Source organism: Globicephala melas, chromosome 6, assembly GCF_963455315.2.
Source record: "Globicephala melas chromosome 6, mGloMel1.2, whole genome shotgun sequence".
Lineage (NCBI taxonomy): Eukaryota > Metazoa > Chordata > Mammalia > Artiodactyla > Delphinidae > Globicephala > Globicephala melas.
The window spans coordinates 15,524,949-15,548,630 of record NC_083319.1 but is presented as its reverse complement, the minus strand read 5'-3'; the positions used below and the strand labels follow the sequence as shown (position 1 = coordinate 15,548,630).

Here is a 23,682-nt window from a genome sequence, read left to right as displayed (position 1 = left end):
ACTCTGCAGTAACCTGAATAGACTTGGCTTAAAAACGACTTTATATACAATTAGACATTGAGTTCCAGGTGTGGTGAGTGGTGGCCTGGGGCAGGAAGGACTCTGATTCTTCTTTCTAACGCTCCCAATGCTTTTCCCAGGTCAAACAAAGAGCAAATGTTCAGTTATCATTTGATGGATAGATGGATGGATGGGGAGATAGATGATTAAATGAATAGGTGAATAGATAGGTGGGTGGAGAGGTAAATGATTAAATAAGTGAATATACGCTAGAAGTTAGAGCCAGGAAGCAGAGGATATAAATATTACAAGTGTCAGCTCAGGCTCGCCAAGGGGCCTGTGAAAGAGAAGGTGAAACAGCTCAGTTCCCTCCGGACTGAGAACTGGCAGAAGCAAACCTTAGATCAAGAGGGGTTAATGGACTTCTTGCTGCATTATTAAGACTTAATTTCTTGTTTATTAAGAGAACATTCTGTTTAGAGTCGCTTTCCCATTTGGGCATTCCTGCAAATTGCCTCTTCACCCCTTTCCTCAATCTTTCTGTCTCTGGGGGCTTTGTCTCATTCTCTGTAGCACTTCTTTCAGAGGGGAACAGAGTGGGACACGTAGGAAATGGGGGATGTGAGGGCAAGTCAATCATCTTATCCTTTGAGTCACCTGGGGGCACTGTTCCCAGAAGAAGGAAGGGGATGTCTGGATTTCAGGCCTCTGGGGCATCCCTCATCCTTTCCTTCTGAGACCCTGTGACTTTATTCTTAGCCTTCCTCTTAGCCAAGGGGAGCTCTCCCAAAATACAGGGTGGGGAACGAGTATACACACAAACATACACAAGCACAAAAACGTGAGTGTTCACCCATCAACAGACATTCATGCAATATATATACATTCACATACATGTGCAAGCTTACACATACACATATATGTGTACACTGTACTCATATACATGGGTGTAAGATGTATGCGTGTGTGCATTGCATATGTATGTATGTATGTCTGCATATAGATTAACTTTCACGCAAGCACAGGCAGGCGTCTGTGCACATCCATCTGTGCAGGGAGACATGCGCTCCCATGCACGTGTGCAAGCTTAGCTGTATATATCACACAGACACCCACCTCCAAGGTGTTTCCTTTAATCCAAAATATGATCTTCAGAGGGACTAAGGGAACTTGCTATCCCTGTATTTATGTGGGTCATTCCAGACCCCAATTTTTTCCCTTTACCACCATCCATAAAAAAATCACTCATACCAATTATGTTGAGTTTAACGGATTTCACCCCAAGAGTGAAGATCCCATGGAAATGTCTTAGATGTCAGCCCTCCTGCCAGCTCCACTTCCTCCTTCTCACTCCGCTTCCTTCCTCTTCCCTAAACGCATTTACTTGTCCTCTATGTGACAGTTTAAGAATCATCTTTTGTTGTTTGAGCGTGCCCACAGGAACTCACCTGACACCCCAAACAGCTAATCAAAGGATTTCCTCTAAGTGAATACGGTGTTCTCCTTAGGGAAAATTACAGTGAATACAATTCTCTGCACCTCCTTATATTTAGATGGAAAAACTGATAGCCAGACAGGAAAGGGAATTTCTCAATGTCTTCCATTCATCTAATGAGTGGTAGGAATGGGTTTTAATCCCAAGTCCCCCAATTTTTTAGTCTCACTAAATGATAACAATAACAATAGTTATAATAAAAACAATAATAATAATAATAGCTAGAACAACAATAGCAATGATTTGTTAGGTGCCAAACACTTTCAATGCATCATTTTATTTAATCTTCACAATATGCATGAAGTACTAGTATTATTTCTATTCATAGAAGAGGAAACCAAGGCTGAAAGTATTGAGTAACCTGCCAAGGTGACCCCAAACTGGTGAGAAACAGGCGATCAAACTCCAGAGCCTGCCCTTGCATGCCCTACAACGTACCGCCTCCATTCTCTCCCATTGCATGGGAAGGCTCTTAAGAAATACTTTTCCACAAATGAGTGAATGAAGTGATGATGTAAGAAGGACCTCACACAGTTGCTGGGTTGCTGCCACACTGTGTCCATCAACAGTAAATCCCCCACCGTCACCCATGCTGAGGATTCAGGGAACATTTAGGGCTTGCTGTCCAACACCAGAACTCAATCCAAAGCTTTGCATATTTTAAAATATTGTGCTGTGAAAACAGGAGAGGACCAAGGCTCTGTGAATAATTCAACACCTCGCCTCAGAGAAATTAAAAATATATTTCACTGCAAAAGAAAAGTCTGTTATTTGGGACTTCCGGGGACTTGGACAGAACACAGTTCCTAATGGAAGCACTGCATTGATCTCAATAATTGTTTTTTTCAAATGAAATGGGAGATGGGGGAAATTTAAAGAAAAGGGTACAGGTTAATGCCACACTCAGTGTAGAAGTGATTTCATTTTCACTTTACAATAGAGTAGAATTTATACTACATGATTTAACACTCAAATGTTAAAGAATACATGCTGGCTGGTTGGGTGTTGGATTGGGTGGGTTGGCAGGTGAGTGACTTGGTTAAAGAGATGACAGATGTTGGGTCAAAAAAATAACACAGGCTTTGTGGACAGAAAACCCTAAGTTCAACACTTATTTTTGTCACTTCTTAGCTATACCTCTTGTAAGTCTCAGCTTCCTTATCTACAAAATGGAGATAATATAACTTAACTTGCCATTTTTGAGGACTAAAGACTATGTACAACACCTGTTATGAGCAAATACTCAAGAAAGTGTAATAGGAGTAGCTAAGTAGTGGATACGAATGAATGAATGAATTTGCCCAACCAATTTCTCCACCCGAATTCTCCACATCATTGGTCTTCCTTGAAATGCATACCTAGAAAGCTTCCCCACCCTCCTCTACCCAGCCAACTCCTACAGAGCTGAACTGCCACTTCCTCCAGGAACTTTATACTGACTGCTCCAGCTTGTAGCACTCACCCTCCTCTAAAAAAGATCACTTGTTATAAGCATGCCTCAGTCTACCCACCTGCCTCTGTCAGTACACCAATCTTGTTCAGCTGACAGGGGCCTTATCTAAATGCATAACTTTGCAGCTCTCTGAGCAGGTGGCATGGTGCTCCACTGCCGAACGGGCTTTCTCAAAATTCAGTGGACTTAGTCATTGTGGCAGAAAACTGATGGCCAAAGGATTGTAGCTCATTATATAAAATGATGCACGCAGGCAAGACCCATAGCGTCTAAGTGCACTAGCCTCTACCATTTCCCGTTTTCTTTGCATTTCTTCCCTTCCTTTTATCCTCCCCTCTTATCTTCACTCCCTTGAAGATGAACTGGACATGATGGGGAGGGATGGGTAAAGCTGAGCAGGGTGGAGCAATTAGGCTGCTTTCCTACTACTCTACTCCAAACCCATAAAAGATACAAACGATACCCCATTTGTAAAAAGATAACCTCAAGTTATCAACCCCTAAAGCAGACTTCAACAAACAAAGGCACTTCTCTAAACATCATCTGAAGTTATTTCCCCAGATTACACTGCATTCCAAAGGAACTAATATAATAATACGATTAAACATTCCCAACGAATTGAGCGAATTCCAAGGTGAAGCCATATTTCCACAAAAGTTAGTAAACTCTCAAGTTAGACTGTCCCAGAGAACGGAATCAACCAAGACAATGTGGCTTATCTGGCAACATATACTTCTGAGTGACATACGACGGCAGAGATGTCAAGATGGCTTTGATCCTAGGCCATCCCACCGTCCTCTCCATCTCAGACTCAAAGTCATGACAAGGCTAGGGCCCAGTGGCTGCTGACCTACCTCCCAAGGTAGCAGAGATGAGGAGGTGGGTGCCGTACTTTTTGATGATGGTATCGATGAACTGCTGAGTGGTGGGTCTCCTGCCAAGCAGGCGGATGCTCCTTTGAAACTCCGGCATGAGGGGCACTGGATGACGGACCAGGTCTCTCCTCTCAATGGCTGTGTTCCTCACCTTCCAACGGGCAAACTCCCTGGGCAGGAGACATGAGTGAGACTTTCCACTTACCACCTCTACCCCCAAGCCAAAGCCCACCCAACCATCCCATCCAGGCGTCTGTCCTTAGGTGAGAGAGTGCCCACAATTATTTTTAATATTTGTGAACTGATACTTAGATCTGGAGCCCTCAGTCTAGATCTAAGTATTGGGTACTATTCTCATCACTGGGATACTGCAGTGAACTAGACAGATGCAGTCATGTTCTCACGATGCTTACAGATCATCAGAGATACAAAAATCATTGTCATCTAGTTGCTTATTCATCTCCCTCACTAGACTGTGAATGAAACCAGAGAGATGGGATCTTCTTAGGTACATGGTACATGTTACATGGTGCGAGTCACAAGTATGCTAGCTGGATAAATAAATAATCAAAAGAATAAAAGGAAGGAAGGCCGTGTACCAATGGACAAGACGTTAAGGCACAATGCAACTTGAAACCTGTTCTAAGACAATTCCACAACCCAATAATTAGTCCAGAGTTCAGTTTCATTCGAAATTTTCACATGCATTCACTGAGCAAATACTGTTTGGAAGAAATTAAGCTTTGTTCTGACCATGTAAGGGAATTTCCACTCTTCCCTTCACTAATGACAGAGAAAATCAAGACAGAAGAACCTTGAACTTGGGAGTCTAAGCTCAGGGTCTTGCTCTGCCTCTTGTAAACTATGTGGTGTGATCTTGGGCAGAGGATGTCATTTCTCTGGATCTACAATTCCTTATTTAAAAAATCCAATTAATATTATCTATTTCCTTTTGCTGGTGCCCGGATTACATGAAACATAGGGTGTGAAAACACCATTGGAAATGCCAGGCACTAATCCAATGTGAGAGTTTTATAACTTTTATTCCCTCACACATTCACAGATACATAAATCATTAAAGGTTCACGTGTAATGAATGAGGAGAATGCAAACCAAATACAAGTAGACATTTAAAGGGCCTTGGTTCAGGTTGTTTTTGCTTTAATAATGACCTCTGCTCCTACCAAAGATGGAGCTCCCCCTGAAACAACCAGTTCTCCAACCTGAGTTACAAGCTCCAGGTCCCTTGAGAAAAACAGACTAGCCAAGAGGACTGTAAGGTCAGCCCAGATAAATGATGGGAATGAGAGTTTAATGAAAAGGTCTCTCACTCCTGCCACAGATGAGAGAGATGAATAAAGGAAGGGGCACAGAGCAAGAAGAAGCAGAACAGGGTGGGAATCGGGCTGGAATATGTCTCGGTAATTCAGTGGTGGAGTCTGACCCCTGATGCACAGAAAACTGTGTCTGAGGAAGAAGCTTTCCAATTGGAATGCATTTCCAAGCCTCAGAGCTTACAGTCTGTGGCTGCTTAACAAACCTCTGTCCATAATTCATAACATAGTTTGAATTCTAAATAAAATCTCAGTACTCTGCACATCTTAGATATGTAGTAAGTCAATCAACTGCACTCAGTGAACCTTGCAGGGCACCTACTAAATGCAGAATATCATGTGTACAGGAGGGGAGTGGACACATCCCAGTCTCAGAAGCTCACAGTCTGGCAGGAAAGGCAAGACATGTCCAGCTTATTGTAAACCAAAGACTACAGGATGCAGAAGAAGGAACACAGACTTCTGAGGTCTCTAGGGGAAGCTTCAGTGAGGTCTTATCTTAACTATAGTTTTGAAGTTCACATGTGATTTAAATAAACAAAAATTTTGTTTAACATTTAAACAAAACCCAACAATCCACATGGATGAAAGGGCAGGAGCAGAGTGAGTGAGAGGGGGATACATAACACATTATGGTAAGAGCTGAACAGGAAGGAAAGTGTACGAAGAGGGTGTGAAAGGGGACAAAATGGAGCAAGGGGGTTGACCAGACATGAGAGTGGGGAATGCGAGAGCCAGCTGAGGGGAATCTTATAGGTGAGGTAGCTGGTGACACAACTCCCCAAGATTACTGCTCCTTGATGTTCACACCCTGTGTAATCTCCTCCCCTTTAGTATGGGCTGGACAGGACCCAGTGATTTGCTTCTAATGGACAGAATTTGGAGGTGATAGCATGTTAGTTTTGTGAATAGGTTACAAAATAGTTTTGTGATTAGTTTACTTCTCACTCAGCCATAAAAAAGAATGAAATAATGCCATTTGCAGCAACATGGATGGACCTAGAGATGATCATATTAAGCAAAGTAAGTCAGAAAGAGAAAGACAAATACCAGATGATATCACTTATATATGGAATCTAAAATACGGCACAAAAGAATAGGTCTATGAAACAGAAACAGATTCACAGACATAGAGAACAGACTTGTGGTTGCCAAGAAGGGGGTGTTGGGGAGGGATGGACTGGGAGTTTGGGATGAGCAGATGCAAACTAGTATGTATAGGATCGATAAACAACAAGGTCCTACTGTATAGCACAGGGAACTACTGATATATTCAATATCCTGTGATAAACCATAATGCAGAAGAATATGAAAAAGAATATCTATATCTATAACTGAGTCACTTTGATGTACAGCAGAAATTAACATAACATTGTAAATCAACTATACTTCAATAAAAGGAAAACAAAAAACCCCATAACCCCCAAATATGGCAACTTCCGTTTTGCCCCTCCCCTCTGTCTCTCTCTCTGTCTCTCTTTGTCTTTGTCTTGTTCTTGCTGCCATGTTGTGAGATGCACTGTTGAGAGATCTATACCGGGAGGAGCTGAGGGAAGCCTCTGGCCAATAGCTTCTGAGGAACTGAGACCACACAAGGGACTGAGTTCTAACAGTAACTATGTGCATGAGCTGGGAAGCAGACCCTTCCCAGTGGGATCTTCAAATGACAATAGCTTGGCAAGAGCAAGGGCACCCCACTGAGCCACAGCCAGATTCCCTACCCACAGAAACTTTGAGATAATACATAGTGTTATATTAAGCGACTAACTTGTGGGGTAATTTGTTACTCAGCATTAGATGACCAATAAAAGGCAATGAGAATCATTAGATACTTCTCTTCTGCTTATCCCTGAAATTTATAAAGCTCTGTACGTGTAGTTATGAAAAATATATATATGTATATATGCATAGAAACATACACATATTTCAGTATAATAGACATATCGTTCTATACTATTATGTTATAAATTATAGTTATGTTATATACAGGGATATGTATATATAGAGATAGATATATAGATATAGAAATATATGACATTTATTTATAGCTTACAACCTTGGGTTACTATTTTTTTCATGTGAATATGTCTACAGTCCTCAAAACTGACATGCATTACACTCAGAGAGGTCAAGTAACATGTCAAAAGTCACACAGCTCATTAGTGGTAGAACTGGGGGTAGAAAACTTGTATCCTGACTCTTAAATCACACTTTTAATGTAGATATTGAAAAGTAGACTATAAAAACCATAGTAAAACCAGTACTGACACAAAGAAACAATACCACCCCCACCATCAAATTATAAGCCTATGACTTAATTCCTTTTTCTTTCTTTCTTTCTTTTTGTTTTTTTTAAACAGCCTCCACATTCTTTCTGATGTTCACTAGCTATACACCCAGGGCCTGCCATCTGTGTTGCTTCCTTGAAAAAACTAAGGAGGAAGCCAGTGCTGGGTTCCTGGTTCCTGCCTCACAGGATGGATGCAAGGCCTAAGTAAGGGGATGCATGTGACCCACTGAGCACAGTGCTGGGCACTTGGGAAAAGCTCAATAACTGAGGGGTGTTATTATGAAGTGCTGACTCTGCCAGGCACTGCCCGTTCAGCACCACAGACAGCTCCCGATCCTAAGGAATTTCCATCTTACTGAATGATGTGCTATTTGCAACCGTCATCTTAGTCACAGAGGAATCAGACAGGAGGATCCCTGACCTAGTCTGGAGGAGCAGCTGGGGTGGGAGCGGGGATGTCAAAAAATTCTTCTATATAAGTTGAATCTTGACGAGAGCATAGCATTTGGCCAGACAAAGATAGGGGAAGGATATTTCAGGAAGAATAAGCTCCACGTACAAACATGGAGAAAAATAAGAGAGAACAAGACAGTTGGAGAGAGAGGGATGTGTGTGTGTGCAGTATTCATGTGTATTGAGTGCATGTGATATATAAATGATAAGAGGTAAAGACAGAGAGGTTGTCAGGGACCACACTATGAAGGGTCTTGTGTGTTGAACTGTGTTATTAGATTTCTATCTATAAACTCTGTTCTTTTTTTTTTTTTTTAAGATGTTGGGGGTAGGAGTTTATTAATTAATTTATTTATTTTTGCTGTGTTGGGTCTTCGTTTCTGTGAGAGGGCTTTCTCTAGTTGTGGCAAGCGGGGGCCACTCTTCATCGCGGTGCGCGGGACCCTCACTATCGCGACCTCTCCCGCTGCGGAGCACAGGCTCCAGACGGGCAGGCTCAGTAGCTGTGGCTCACGGGCCCAGTTGCTCCGCGGCACGTGGGATCCTCCCAGATCAGGGCTCGAACCCGTGTCCCCTGCATTAGCAGGCAGACTCTCAACCACTGCGCCACCAGGGAAGCCCTGTAAACTCTGTTCTTAATGGCCAACAGTCCAGACTAAAAATGTTCTAAAAATGAGTCTATGTGACTCTGTGACGATCATGAGAATGTTGGAGTTAATACTGTAATAGCCACAAGATTCTACAATTTTATTCTCTTTACCAAAATACACTTCAGTAAAAAGTCTTCACAGTACCTAGATCTATTCAGAAGTAGATTTAAACAACATTAGAACTAAAACAGTTCATTTATGCTTTCAAAATTTGAATGCTTATATTTTTCCAGATCTGAGTATACAGCAATAAACAAACTAGATAAAAGTCCTGCTGTCAAGGGGCTTACATTCTCGTGAGAGTGGACAGACAATAAAAGGACAAATGTGTAACATGTCAGAAGGAGAGAAGTGCTATGAAGATAAATAAAGCAGAGGAAGGAGGTAGGGATGCCCTGGGGTGGGGTGAGGGCGTAGTTCTATATAGGTGGTCAGAAAATGCCCTCCTAATTTGATGACATTTAAGGAGACTTGAAGGAAATAAGGAAGAGACCATGCAGCCACCTGGTGGAAGAGTAATCTAGGAAGAAGGAACAGCAGGTGCAAATGTCCTGAGGTAAGAATATGTTTGCCAGGTTTGGGGAGGATCAAGGAGGGAGGATGCAGGATGAGATAAGTAGAAGAGATGTTATGAAAGGAAGGGCAAAAAGAAAAAAAATAACATCAAAACATGGGATGGAGTTGGCACCAATCTCAAAAGGCCATTCCACATTTGGTAAAGACTTTTTATTTTTAAATTCTAAGTAATATGGAAAGTCAAAAGAAGGTTTTGAGTAATGACACCATCTGATTTATGTTCTAAAAGAGGAGTAGGCAATCTTTTTCTGTAAAGGGAAAGATAATATTTTAGGCTTTGCAGCCATAAGGTACCTGTTACAGCTACTCAACTCTGTCCTTGTAGTGTGAGTAGCCACAGACAATAAATGAATGAGTGTGGCTGTGTTCCAATAAAACTTTGTTTATAAAAGCAGGTTTCAGGCCTGATTTGGCCCATGGTGAGTATGACTCCTGTTCTAAAAGCATCACTATGACTCCTTTCATAGAAGTCATCCAATCCAACCCACTCAGTTCATAGATGGCAAAACTGAATTTCAAAGACATTGACTTATTTTCCCAAGATCGCACAGCAAAATGCTTGGCAGGGCTGAAATCAGAGCCCAGGGCTTGTGACTCCAAGTGCAGTGCCCTTTCCACTGCAACATGCCACCTTAAAAAAATAGTAAAAGAAAATAAAAGAGAGAAAAATCCTGCTTTTCATGTTGTCTAACTGCTCTGCTGACCCAGGAACAATTTTATGTAAGTTCTCAGTGAATTGAGCACAACATAAAATATATCTTTCCTTCTGAGCCCACAGGACAAGCAAATTCCCCTTGGAGGAGAAGGCAGAACTCACAATGGCATAGGATATGTTTATGCCCAATTAAGCATCCCAGCAGGGCGGGCAAACCAATTAGACTGAGATTCAAAAAGGATCCTGGATGGAAGGCATGGGGTAGCTGCAGCAAGGCTCATCCCACTAGGGGAGCGGAGGGTGGGAGGGCGGGTGAAGACAGAGGCAGAGGATGGATGGAGACTGGATCCAGGGTCACAGGACTTAGGATGAGGGTACAGAGAAAACCACAAGCCCAATGCTCTCATTTCAGAGCACTGCTTTTATAGTAATACTCCCTTGTCCCCTTGGCTAACCCTCTGTTTCCTAGAGACACACACACACACACACACACACACACACACACACACACACACTCAATGACACATTGAGAATGAGGCTGCACTGAAGAAAAGATTGTGAGACAGGCAGGAGAACTGGCTCTCTGCCCTTGTGAAGGTGTGTGTTTAACTCTCCTGGGAAATAAGTTGATAGTATTAGATGATCTTCAGCTTTGTATCGCTCAGCCAGGGCCCCGGCAGATAGAAATCTTGGGTTAAAACCTGACCCTGCCATCAGTTAGCTGTGAAATCGTGATGAGCTTGCTTATACTCCAAAAAAATGTAGATGTAATCTAGGGGAAGCATATCTACCTTAGAGGGGTGGGTTTAGGTTTATATTAAATCACGGAGCACAGTATCTAGAACATAAAAACCCTGAATAAAGGTAGTGTTAAATTTATTATCTATATTACCATTGTTGTCATGGTCATAGGAGGGGCTCCAATGGGAAGGTGGGGAATAGTGGATGATGGATGGTGGGTAGAAGACAAGAGGAAACAATCCTGCTCTTTTTAAAGCTATCAGTAGGTAGAACTTTTGTGGAGGGATTTGATTCCTGATTCCCGTGAAGTATGATAAAAGTACTGACTGCACTTAAGAAATGGACTGACAGTTTATAAACTTCCTCCTACTCTATCTCCTCATATATGTGATGAAGACTAAAAACATGCATCTCCCAGATTGCTCTGAGAGTTAAATGAAATAATGGCTAGAAAACCCCTTTGTAAACTGCAACAGGGTATGGACAATTGTAAGTTGTTGTTTATTATTATTATTTAGTATTATAATTATATCTATATTTAATATTATTATATCTATATATTAATATATAAATAATATATATTATTTAATATTATGATGGTATTTAATATTATTTGCATAGGGCACAGTTATAACGATATTATTATTCCTTAACATGTTTGCTTTTGTTTCATCATGTGTAAAATGGGGGATCACAATTTCTACTTCTCAGGGTTATGAGGAGAACATCTCCAGTAGTGTTGGGTCCTTAGTAAGTGCTGGATAAATGTGAGTTTCCTCCATTGTTTCCTAGATAATCAAAGTTACTAATTACCTCTAAGGAAGTGAAGGGTTGCTTTACTCTTCTTTATGAAACATGTTTTGCAGCTTTTTTAAAAAAATTGAATCTGATTGCATAGCAGAACCAACTGGAGGTGGTTTTCAAAAACACACCTATTGTATAGACTTCAAAAAATAGAACAATGGAAAAATAAAGGGAGGAAAACAAAATGAATTTGGAGTTAAAATTAGCATGCAAAAGCAACCCTATAAAGTCCTGAACACTTGATAGAAGTGGACAACAAACGTCTCTGAGCTTCCTTGCAGCCAAAGGAAAAAGGGAATCACAGACCAAAGAGCCACACAATCAAGAAGAAAACAGAGCAGCTGTTGTTCAAAGTTGTTGGAGATAGAGAGTTCCTGGATGCTGTGATAAGATACAAACATCTACTATGGTTTCTCATAAAGAGATGGATGTAGTTGATGCCGGTGGGGAATGTCCTCACTGTCAATGTTTGATTGGCTCAATGTAGCCTAATGCATATGATGAAGCACCACTTGGTAATGCAACTCCACGAGAGACAAACATTACTGTTTAAACAGGAAGCACTACAGTGATCTGACTTAATCTAAGGATACATTTTAGAATATTTTATAGACATTGTATCCTCAATAAATGTTTGCCGAAAGCATAACTGATTAAGGTTACAGGATGTTTGCATTTGTTTATTCCTGGGTGGCTTATTCCGTTGGTTGCATTTATTTGGAAGTGAAATAAAAATAAGCCGCTGAATGTCTGGGGCTGGGGGCTGAGGAGGATCTGGGACCACTTCCATTACTGTTAGCAGAAAATTATCCCCAGAGATGAACAAGGGAAATCATAGAGGAGGGGACTGAGGAGGTGAAGTCATTGAGCCGAGAGAGAGAGAGAGAGAGAGAGAGAGAGAGAAGGAGAGAGAGAGCATTTCTCTTGCCTGCTGTTCCCAGCCTCTCCCCACATGTTCCCCAGCCAGCTCAGGGAAAGGTGAACGCAAGGGCACATGTGAAGTGGAAATGATGCATCTTAACAAGTATGGTGTCCTCAACAAATCCCCTGCCTGTCTCCATGCCTCAGAACATAAGTGAGAAAGCAGCTGAGGAATCCCAGCATCCAAGTGGTTCTCCAGGGTAATTTAGCTCTAGAAGGGTAAGGAGAGGAAAAGCAGAAAACAAATAAATGAACAAACAACCAAAAAGAGCTGTCTCTGAAAATGTGATTATGAATCGTGTTGTTTTAATTACAAGTAAAGACACTGACTTAACTATAGAGAAAATAATCTTTGCTTACAATTTGTATGTAAGTCTATTTTCCAAAGTGTGTTCATTTAAGTAATGGCCTTTTTATTTTTCTACTAACCCTAGTAGCAGTTCTAAAGGCTCCTATGGGAATAAAGTTCAGAGAAATGGGGGCAACTAATCCAGGGTAAGCATCCTGGAATTGGGCTACATGCTTCTCGTTGAGTGGAAACTGGAAAGGGAAAAACAGCAACACAGCAAGTACACTTGAATGGCCCAGGTTTGATAGAAATGGACCATCTCCAGAAAAGCAAGCGGGATTCTTCGTGGAGCACTGTTACTGAGGACAGGGACCTCCATGGGGGTTATGGGAATTCATCACGGGGAAAGCAGCTTAGAATGTTCTTGCTTTATTTTACTCGGAGCAGACAGAGTTTCCTTAGGTACCCTCAGTCACCTGAGCTACCTCACTGCCATACAGAATCCAAAACATCAGAATGAGGATGAAAGGGGTTTTGGAACAACCATCCAAGGACGTTGCTGTCATTTCACAAATGAGGAAATTGAGACTCAGAGAGAGAAATGGACTTGCCCAAGGCCTCAGAACCTTTGACGGCAAGAGGGACTAAAATCTGGGTTCCTGATTTCAGGTTCAGTGTCCTCTATCCTGATCCGCTGTCCCATCCCATTATCTCAACACTGTGGGGTCTGTACTGCACTTGGTCCTTTACAAAGCTCTGTCATCATATACATTATCCTCTCAATAACCTGGAAGTGGGGGGCATTTCCATCCCCATCACAAGTGGGGGAAACTGAGGTCCAGGGCAGTGAAGACCCCATGACAAATCCATGTCAGAGCTGGGACAGAAACTCAGCTTCCATGATTCTCTGCCTGGGCTCTTCCTTGCTTCTTCCTGCCCCCTCATCCTCTGCCTACTCTGGCGTCACCAGGCCAGTGGAGGACAGGTGTTAACTGTCCCAAACTGCCTTGTCGGGAGCACCCGCGACGCTCTGCAGAAGAACGAAATATGGCATATGGAGAAAAAGCAAATAAATGATCCACTGAGCACCTGATAAAGCGGCACAAAACAGGTCCTTTCCTGACATTGTGGCAGTGTGGGAGGAGCTCAGAGTTTACAGCCAGAAAGGCCTGGCTTTGAATCCCAGCATAAAGCCACTCATTAGCTGAGTGATCCTTTGCAGATTGCTCAGCCTCTCTGAGCTTTCTTTATCAGTACAATAGGAATCCTAGTACTCACCTTGCAGGGTTACTGGAAGGATTAAGCATAATGAATGCAATTAATCTGGCAGTAGTAGCTACTCAATAAGTGTGAGCTATTTATCCTTTGGCAAGGCATTCTAAAAGGGGAGTTTGTCTCATAACACATAACTTTTAATGGATATTTTAAATGATCTTAATATGCCCATGGGCTCTAGGGATTACACAAACTGCATATAAATAAAATATTTAAAATTCTGTTTACTTGATTTGTCTCTCTGCTTATTTCCAAAACATCTATTGTGAAAGCATGAGTCATAACTAAATATAGATTAATAAAAGTTTGGAGCAGCAATTATTTTCCAATTGTCATAAATCCCATTAAACATTGCAGTTAGATGAATTTTCTTTTTCAGATCACAAAATTTGAGAGCTCCAAGGGACCACAGAGAACATCTTGGTATTGCCTTCGATCTTTAGATGGAAATATGGAAACTCTGAGAGGGGAGATCATTTTCCCAGGGACACACAGCTATCAGTAGCTGGTTTTAAAATCCAAGTCTTGCACATGCTCATTTCCCTCTGCCACAGCACATCTTTCTAGGAGAAAAACGAGCAAACTTCTTCCCTAGAAAGTAATACTGCATTTAATTGCCAATTTTTTTCTCGTTAAAGTATTTTAGGATTAGCAAGTATGCTGTCATCTGAGAGCCTCCCCCAAACCTGCATTCCCAGCTAGGTCCTTCTTTTGTTTCCCTATAGAGAAAGCTTTCCTGTCCCTGCTTTAAACTCATTAAGAAATACCTTTTTCTTCAATCCAATCAACACACATTCACTGCATTTCTGGTCTTATACCAGGAATTTGGGGTCTAAAGCCATCCTTTACTTAAATGTATCAAAGTTCTTAAGAATGATTTAACTTAGGGGTCGACAAACTATGGCCCACAGACCAATTTTGTCCCTCTGACTGTTGTGGAAATAAATTTTTATTGGAACACAGTCTCACTCATTTGTTTACATATTATCTATGGCTGCTTCTGCACTATAATCTCAGGGTTTAATAGTTGCAACAGAGACCACAGGGCCCATGAAGTATAAAATATGTACTATCTGGTCCTATACAGAAAAAGTTGGTTGATCCTGATTTAACCCATTGAGCTGGCCAGTCAAATAATGTATTTTAAGGAAATAATAAAAAATGACAGATCAAAGATTTATAGACTGAGCTACTCAATGGAGATAGATAGATCATTAAATTCTGTGTGTTTTTAAAAATTCCTTTGCCCTAAAAATATTTTAAAAACATTGGGCAAAAGAAAATTAGAAAATGAGGATGTTTCCCACACAGCCTGCTTGAATCTCCTTTAAAGCCTAAATAACAAAGTCATTATTTACATACAAATTAGAAGGACTGATTTTCTTAAAAATGCCCGGATCACACCTGAGTTAAGAAAATAAACACGCTTCAAGTGGAATTTATGATTTGATGATTAAACAAGGTAATTGACTTAATATACACAATGATGAAAAAAATACCTTCTGGGGGGGGCCTAAGGCATTCTCAGAGGTATTTGATTGCCCAAGCACTGAACGAAGAAGGAAGATACCGCCAATTTTCCTAGTTGGTGGAATGTGATGAGTTGTAACGCCATGAAAACCTGGCTCCAATGGCTAGAACTGCAATGACCAGGAAGAACTGACAGCAAGATAAAGTCCCACTCAATATAGCAAGCTTTTTCTTATTGTCAGAATGAATCAGGATAGAACAGGGAAGAAGGGAGCCCTTGTCTAAAGATATCAAAGCAGAGTCTGAGTAACTGATTGACAGAGATGCTTACAGAAGGGATTCAGAACCCCGCACGGTCACTGCAGAGTGTTGCTATTGCTGTCTTTACCCACTCGGAGACCCTACGTGTTTCAGGAAAGAACATGAGCTGTCTTCTGAGTGCCCAGGTGAACTGAAAATGTTTCCTTGCAATCCCTGACAGCTATACTGGTCTCACACAGACACCAAGATGAACTACAGTTATGGAAGAGATTACCTATTTATTTTATTTTATTTTTTTAACCTCTGAGTTAGTTGGATGACACTCCAAAACACACTGAGAGACGTCAGCCCCGTGCTCTATCCCATGGCTACCCCCAGACTCTGAATTTTCATTTTATTTTTTCTCCTAAAGCACCTAAATAGGGTTCCGCTCCATCACATGATCCTTCAGTTCCTCTTTTTTGTGTGCCCATAAATGACTAGCAAGTGTTATTTTTCTTGGGCATAAAGGTATTTTAATGGCCATAGGCTACGAAAGTCACTGCCAATCAACCACTCTTCTGCAAGTTCACTTTACTTTCCAGAAGAGCCTAGCTCCCTCTCTCTCCTACAGATGCTTATCCACCTAAATCCATGGACTCAGCCACAAACAATATCTCTCTTCTAACACTGGACAGGCTTGATTTTTCAGATCCATATGCCTAAGCGTAAATATATATTCGGCACCGAATATGGACCAGGTGCTTTGCATTAAAGCACAAGCACCCTGGGAGGTGGTTATAATCATCCCCATTTTACAGAAGAGGAAGCTCAGATTCAAAAACCCAACCAGGTTTAACTCTGTCACACTATGTGCACACCAGATGTGACTTATGATTACTTGCAACCCAATATTCTGTCTAGCAAGCGAATTGCTTGTTGTGACTTTATATGAACTATTCTTAAACTAGCTTGTACTTCTTACTTACCTCTTGCATTTTCAGTGAGGGACTGCCAACATTTTGGCCTCCTTAAAGGCTAACATTGGGTCTAGAAGAATGAGGACTGGCCTTCGAGCAAAGGCATCATAAACCTACCATCTACTCTACCATAATAAGCTGGGCTACCTTAGACAAGCCATGATTCCTCTTTGGATTTCACTTTTCCCATCTGTAAAATGGACAGTTGGGTCGGACGACTGGCTTTTAGACTTTTGTTTAGACATGAAACATTTGATTCACAAATTCATTCTTTCAAATAAGTTTTTGTTTGTTTTAGAGGATTTACCATGATTCTGTCCCTATTTTAGGTGCTAGGGCTCCAGAAGTGAACAATACAAAGAACTTGCATTTTTCTGGGGAAAACACAAATAATAATTTTCCAATAAATGTTCTGCAAAATAGGTAAATTTGATATAAGTAGAGCTTCTCCAGGAATGGGGATGATTGCAGAATCCTATCTCTCCCCTCACCACCACCCGCCTTCAGGCTAAGCTCAGAGCCCAATTTGAAAACTCAGACTCAGATTCTATCTGTGCTTTGTGAAACAGGACCCATAAGCCACCTGCACCAGAATTTGGTGGGAAGCCATGTTAAATACAGAAACAACAGCTCACTCAAACTTAGCAGAGTCTCAGCCTCTGCCTTTCTAACAAGCTCCCAGGGGACCCCTCTAGAGAGCAAAATTGAGAACCTCGGGACTGAAGGGCTCTGATGTTTCCCCTTCTCTGGACAATCTTCCCATCATTCCCTCCTAGTAAACTCTTTCCCTACCTACTAGGTCTCAGCTGAAGGTCACTTCTACAGGAAGCGTTCCCCATCTCCCCAGCCAGCTCTGGTCCCCCAAACCCCTGAACTCAAGTGGCAATCGTGGACATGTGTGACGATTTATTGTCATTCCCTCCTCTCGACAGTAACCTACGTGGGGCGGGGGCTATATTCTATATTCTACTGGAACCTTAAAGTGCCCAAATAAATAATTCTTAAATAAGTCAAGGCAGTACAAGTTTGTGAATATATTTTCTCTCCTTTCCAGCATTAAGAAACTCATGTTTTTGAAGTACCCTCGGCAATCAGGTTGTTTCACTGCCGATGCTTAGCCCTTGGAGTCTGGCACGTTACCTTAGGACTCTGTTTCCAAATTACCCAAGTCTTCTGTGACTTCCTGTTTCTATTTCTTACTGCACCCTGTTCCACGCGTAGGCAGAGGTGGCAATTTAAACCTCAGAAGTGAGGAATTTTGGAATTAATCTTCAACACCTTAGTGGTTTCATTTTTCCCTTTTCCAATCAGTAGCACATCTACTAAGTCCAGAGATCTGCAGGAAAGGACTCTTATGGGATTAAATAAAATGAGGTTCTTCGCCAAAACACATGGAGGTGCAAACACCGCCCACCTGACTCCCCTGCTTCCACCTCGACAACTCTTCTCAAAGTGTGGACTGGTTCATGATGCCGCCTCCACCTTGTTGGGAAGCCATCAATGAGCCCTCACTGTCTACAAAATAAATAGGAAACTCTCTGAATTCCTATTCAAGAGTCCTCATGACCAGAGTTAAACCTGAAAGTCTCAGCTCCTCCTATTACCCTATCCTTACTCCAGTCAAACTGAACTGCTCTGTGGACCCATTCCTAATATCATTTCCTTACATTTTTCTTTTCTTTTAAATATTTTTCATTTTTTATTGAAATATAGTTCATTTACAACAATTTAGGTGCACGACAAAGTGATTCAGTTATACATACATATATATATATATACATATACATATATATATACACATATATATACACTCTTTTTCAGATTCTTTTCCATTATAGGTTATTAAAAGACACTGAGTATAGTTCCCTGTGCTATGCAGTAGATCCTTGTCTATCTATTTTATATATAGTAGCGTGTATCTGTTAATCCCACATTCCTAATTTATCCCTCCCCATCCCTTACATTTTTATGAACATTCCAGACACAAGCCACCACCTAAACATAGCCCAGACCTCTTAATTCTGAGTGGAATGCCTTCCATGCCTACTTAATTCACCAGCTTCTTCTTGATTCCTAATCTCCCCCTGGCCCTGGCCAGTACACAGCTTTATTTATTTATTTATTTTTGCGGTACATGGGCCTCTCACTGCTGTGGCCTCTCCCGCTGCAGAGCACAGGCTCCGGACGCGCAGGCTCTGTGGCCATGGCTCACGGGCCCAGCCGCTCCACGGCATGTGGGATTCTCCCAGACCGGGGCATGAACCCGTGTTCCCTGCATCGGCAGGCAGGTGGACTCTGAACCACTGCGCCACCAGGGAAACCCTACACAGCTTTATTTTTTATTAAGCTCCATCAAGTATACAAAGCCACTCTTACATCCAGGCTTTCCTACCTTCATGTACTATTTTCTGCTGGAAAAATGATTCCTCTACTTTACCTGGTTCCTTCTTACTCACCAACAGAGAGCACTTTGCACTTCTCAATCAAAGTATATATTACCCTGTACTACAATTACCTGTTTACTTCTTTCTGTCCCTGCTCCATGATGCTTTCTGCCTGAGAACGGGAAGAAGCTAGCTTGTTCAGGCTATTCTTAGCACTTATCTTAAGACCTGGCATATGGTAAGTTCTGAAATAATTGAGGTGATTCCATGAATTCCCATCTATTCATTCACTCAACCAGTATTTTTTGAGCACCTATATGTTCGATGTAATTTCTAAATGCAGGAGATAAAGCAGTGAAAAGAACAGGCAAACTATTAAGCTCACATTCTAGTAGGAGAGTCAATCAATAAATGAAGCAATGCTTATGCAATAAAATGCCAGACCACGGTAAGTCTCATAGAAAAATGAAGCAAGGTAAGAGGACAGACAATGACACAGGTAAAGGGGGCTCACTTTTGTATGGGGGCACTGGAAACTCCTCTAATGAAGAGAAATAGGACCAGAGATCCAAATGAGGTAAAGAAGACTTAGATTTGTTTCAGGCAAAGCAAAAAGCAATGGCAGAATATCCAGTGCTGAGAGTGAACTTAGAGTATTTGAAAAATGACAAGACGGCCAGTTTGGAGAGGGAGGGACAGGTGGCAGGGCCTACATAGAGTCAGTCCTAGTGGACCAAGATGAGGGTTATGGATTTTCCACTAGGAGTAATGAAAAGCCACTGGACAAGTCTGAGAAGGGTGACAGGATTCGAGTTAAGTTTCAGAAAGATCACTCTGGCTGCTTTGTGGATGAGAGCTGAAGATGGAAAATGACACAGCTGGAAGCAGGGGTGCCACCAGGTGGCCACTGCAGTGGTCCAGTGGAAGCTGACAGTGGCCTGGATGAAGGTAGCAGTGGTCAAGATACAATAAAACTGGAGATGTATTTTGTAAGTAAAATCTATAGGATTTGCTGATATAGGGGTGTGAAGAAAAGAACCATGGAGGCTCTGGGTTTGGAGTAGAAATAATGGGGTTGATAGTGATGTCGTTAGACAAAAATGGAAACATTGGTAGAGGAGCACATTTGAAAACAGAAACCAAGAATTCTGACTTTGATGGGACACATTTAAGAAGGCTATTAAACGGTTGGGTGTATGAGTCTGAGTTCAGGGAGAGGTCTAGGCTGGGAATATAAATGTGAATCATCGGGAGAGACTCTATAAAGCCTCGAGAACAGATAAGAACAGATGAGATCATCAGAACATGGACACAGGAAAGGGGTCCAAAGGCTGAGACCTCAAAGTGCTCTAATACCTAGAGACCGGAAAGAGAAGGATCCCGCAAAGGCACTGAGAAGGTGATCCAAGCGAATAAGGAGGAGCAATGGGAGGGAAGTTGAGTAAACACCGTGATTTAATTAACGTCAAATTGAATCTCTCTACCATAGCTCACATGACCTGCTCACAGGATCTGCTCACCTCTCTAACTTCACCTTCTACCGTTCTTCTCCCATTAACTGCACCGCTGACCTCCGTGGCCTTCCTCAGATCGGCCTGGATGCTTGGCCCTCAGTGCCTCTGTAGCCTGCACGGGGGCACACTTCCCTCAGATGTCCACAGTGCTGCCCTAGCCACCAGCTCAGAGAGGCAATCTCTGACCACCAAAGCTAAACCAGCCCCCATCCCATTACCTGATTTTCATTTACTTAGGACAAGTGTGTCACTATCTGCAATTTTGGTTGTTTTTAAAGAAGAGGTAGGAGTTTATTAATTTATGTATTTATTTTTGCTGTGTTGGGTCTTCGTTTCTGTGCGAGGGCTTTCTCTAGTTGTGGCAAGCGGGGGCCACTCTTCATCGCGGTGCGCGGGCCTCTCACTATCGCGGCCTCTCTTGTTGTGGAGCACAGGCTCCAGACGCGCAGGCCCAGTAGCTGTGGCTCACAGGCCTAGTTGCTCTGCGGCATGTGGGACCCTCCCAGACCAGGGCTCGAACCCGTGTCCCCTGCATTAGCAGGCAGATCCTCAACCACTGCGCCACCAGGGAAGCCCTATCTGCAATTATTTTATCCATTTGTTTACACTTTGTCATCTTCCTCTATACACTGTCCAGGTCCAGCCCTTTTCCCCACTACAACATAAACTCCAGGAGGACAAAGACATTGTCTTATTCATCGGATGGTTCACTGCATGAGCCTATTAACCCTGCCCAGCACTTACAAGGTGCTCAATAAATATTTGTTAAACCCAAAGAATTCACCTGTCCAAATGCCATCCATTAAGATCAAAATAAAATCCTACTTCACTTATGGAAACTTCCCTAACACCTCCATCTCAAAGCAGAATGTGAGAGACGGTAACATACAGCAGAAACAGGACAGGCCTGGAAATCAAGTCAGAATGGGGTTCAAGTTCCAGCTCTGCTTCTAATCAGCTGGGTGGCTTTTCACCCGTCATGTAAATTCTCTGGGCTAATTTCCTGCACAGTGGGGATGATAAGGGCCCTTCTTCCCCAAGTTTCCTGTTGGAGATAATAGATGTAAAGGGTTGGCCATATAGAGGGCTCATAAATGGTGAGTATTATCTTATAATCATTGTCCTTCCCTCCCCTGCTTTCCCAATGCAGGTACCTAAACCTCTCATGACCCTGGATTACAAGTCTTTTGCATTTGGGGTTTGTCCCCATAAAATACCGTGTGATGATCAATACCAGTGCAACTCTGTCTGAATGCAGTAACTTGCCATTTTCTAGATTCCTTGTAAATGCTTGCGGAATGATTCACCCTCCCCTTCCTCAGGGGCATGAAGCATTTTTAGCCTGAGTTTCTTCCACTTCATATTTACTAGTGTCTTATCCCGTCCAGTACTTGCATTGGGATTGTGGGAGTTTGCCCATATAATCCCCTGCTGGACACTCTTACTTCATGGTTTCTTTCCAATTTTTTAAATTCTTTCTCCCCTCCCCCCTTTTAAGCTAACATTTATACAGTGCCTTCCAGTTTGCAAAGTACCTTTCAAATACCTGAGTTTAATCCTCAAGGCCACCCTATGTGTTGCGATTTTTATTTGCTCCATTTTTTAAATGCTGAACCTGAAGCTCCACAGGTACGTGACTTTGAACACTCTGCTCTCTACACTTTGCCACACTGTCCACTCATCCATCCAATTTTTCATTTGCTCATGCATGCATACATTCACTCAGCAAATATTTATTAAGTCCCAGACACTGTTCTAAGCACTTGAGATCTATCAATGGACAAAACATTCACAGATCTTTCCCCTTTGAAACTTCTTTTCTAGTAGGAGGAGACAGACCAAAAAATGTAAATGGTTCAAGCAAGTAAAATAAAAAATGATAAATACTATGGAAAAAAAAAAGTAAGGTGGAACAGGGTAAGGGAGAGGGGAAGTGCTGGCAGAAGGGGGTGCGGTTTCAAATAGGATGGTCAAGGTCAAGGTCACTGATAAAAGACCTGCAGGAGGTGGGGAGTGAACTATGTAGATTACCAAGCAGAGGAGACACCAGGAGAGCTGGTGACTGCAGAGGAATGAGTGAGGGGCAGGGCGTAACAGCAGGTAATGTCAGGGAGAGAGGGTCTGACCATGGAAGACCTTGGTGAGTACTGTGATGTGATGATGTTGGGTTTTATCCTGAAATAAATGGGGAGCTATTGCAGGTCAGAGCTAAATAATTGGCATCATCTAACTTACATTTCACTCAGTGCTAATAGGAACATGGTAGAGCAAGGGGAGAAGCAGGGGGATCATACAGGAGGCTTCTGCCATCATCCAGAAGAGAGAGAACAGTAGCTTGAACCGGGGAGGAACAGGAAAGGGGACAAGCAATGGTCAGGCTCTGGGTTTATATTTTCAAGTTAGTAAACATAGGGTTTCCTGAGAAATTAGATGAGAGGTGTTAGAGAACAAAGGGAATCAAGGAAGAGCAAACGGCTTTTGGCTTGGGCAGCTGGAACTATGGAGCTTTCATGAACTGATATGGGAAAAGCTATGGGATAGATCTGGCTAGTGATGGGGAGGGGCAGTCAGAAGTACAGGTTTGGACCTGATATATTTGAGATATCTACCCGAAATACAGGTGAGAGGTCCAGTGTGCAGCTGTGCATACAAATCTGCATTTGAGAGGGAGTTGAGCAGGAAATGTTAGTGATTCGCCCCACTCACTTTCAGAAATAATCTGAGTGAAGATTTATTCAACTAACCAATGTGTGCCCACTGTTCACTAGGAACCACACTAGAGATGGGTGTTCACATGTCTGGGAGAAAATGGACACAGTTCCTGCCTTGCAGTGTTTACAGTCAATCAGGAAGACAGAGTCAGTATAAGAAATAAATAATTATGATAATTAATTACACTACGATATGATAAGCTCTTTGGCGGAGCAAGTACAGGAAATAATGGTATTACGTAGCTGTGGCATCTGACCTAATCGAGGGGTTTTCCTGAAAGCTTGTTGGAGGAAGTGAAAAGTACGATGATACCTGCAGAAATATTTAGGCCGAAGCACACGAACAAGAGGAGTATTTCAGGCAGAGGGAAGAGCCCAGAGGTGAGAGAGAACATGGAGTATATGAAGGAATAAGAAAACTTTAGAGGGGATCAGGTAGGTGTAGGGTGGAGGGGTTGGTGGACGTGGTGAAAGAAGGTGCTAGAAAAATGGATGATGGGCAGATTAAAAAGGGATTCATCTAGAGGACGATAAAGAGAATCACCTAATAAGAGGGTGGATTTAGAAAGTTT

At 42.2% G+C, this 23,682-nt stretch overlaps 1 protein-coding gene across 2 annotated transcripts in view; it reads right to left on the bottom strand.

Annotated features, from left to right (window-relative positions):
* Positions 1–23,682, bottom strand: part of BRINP1 (BMP/retinoic acid inducible neural specific 1) — a 178,346-nt gene that overhangs the window by 61,466 nt on the left and 93,198 nt on the right. For both annotated transcript variants that reach the window (XM_060300556.1, XM_030858386.2), the window contains exon 3: positions 3,803–3,993. In XM_060300556.1, the coding sequence (XP_060156539.1) occupies positions 3,803–3,993 (191 nt within the window). The remainder of the gene's footprint in view (positions 1–3,802; positions 3,994–23,682) is intronic.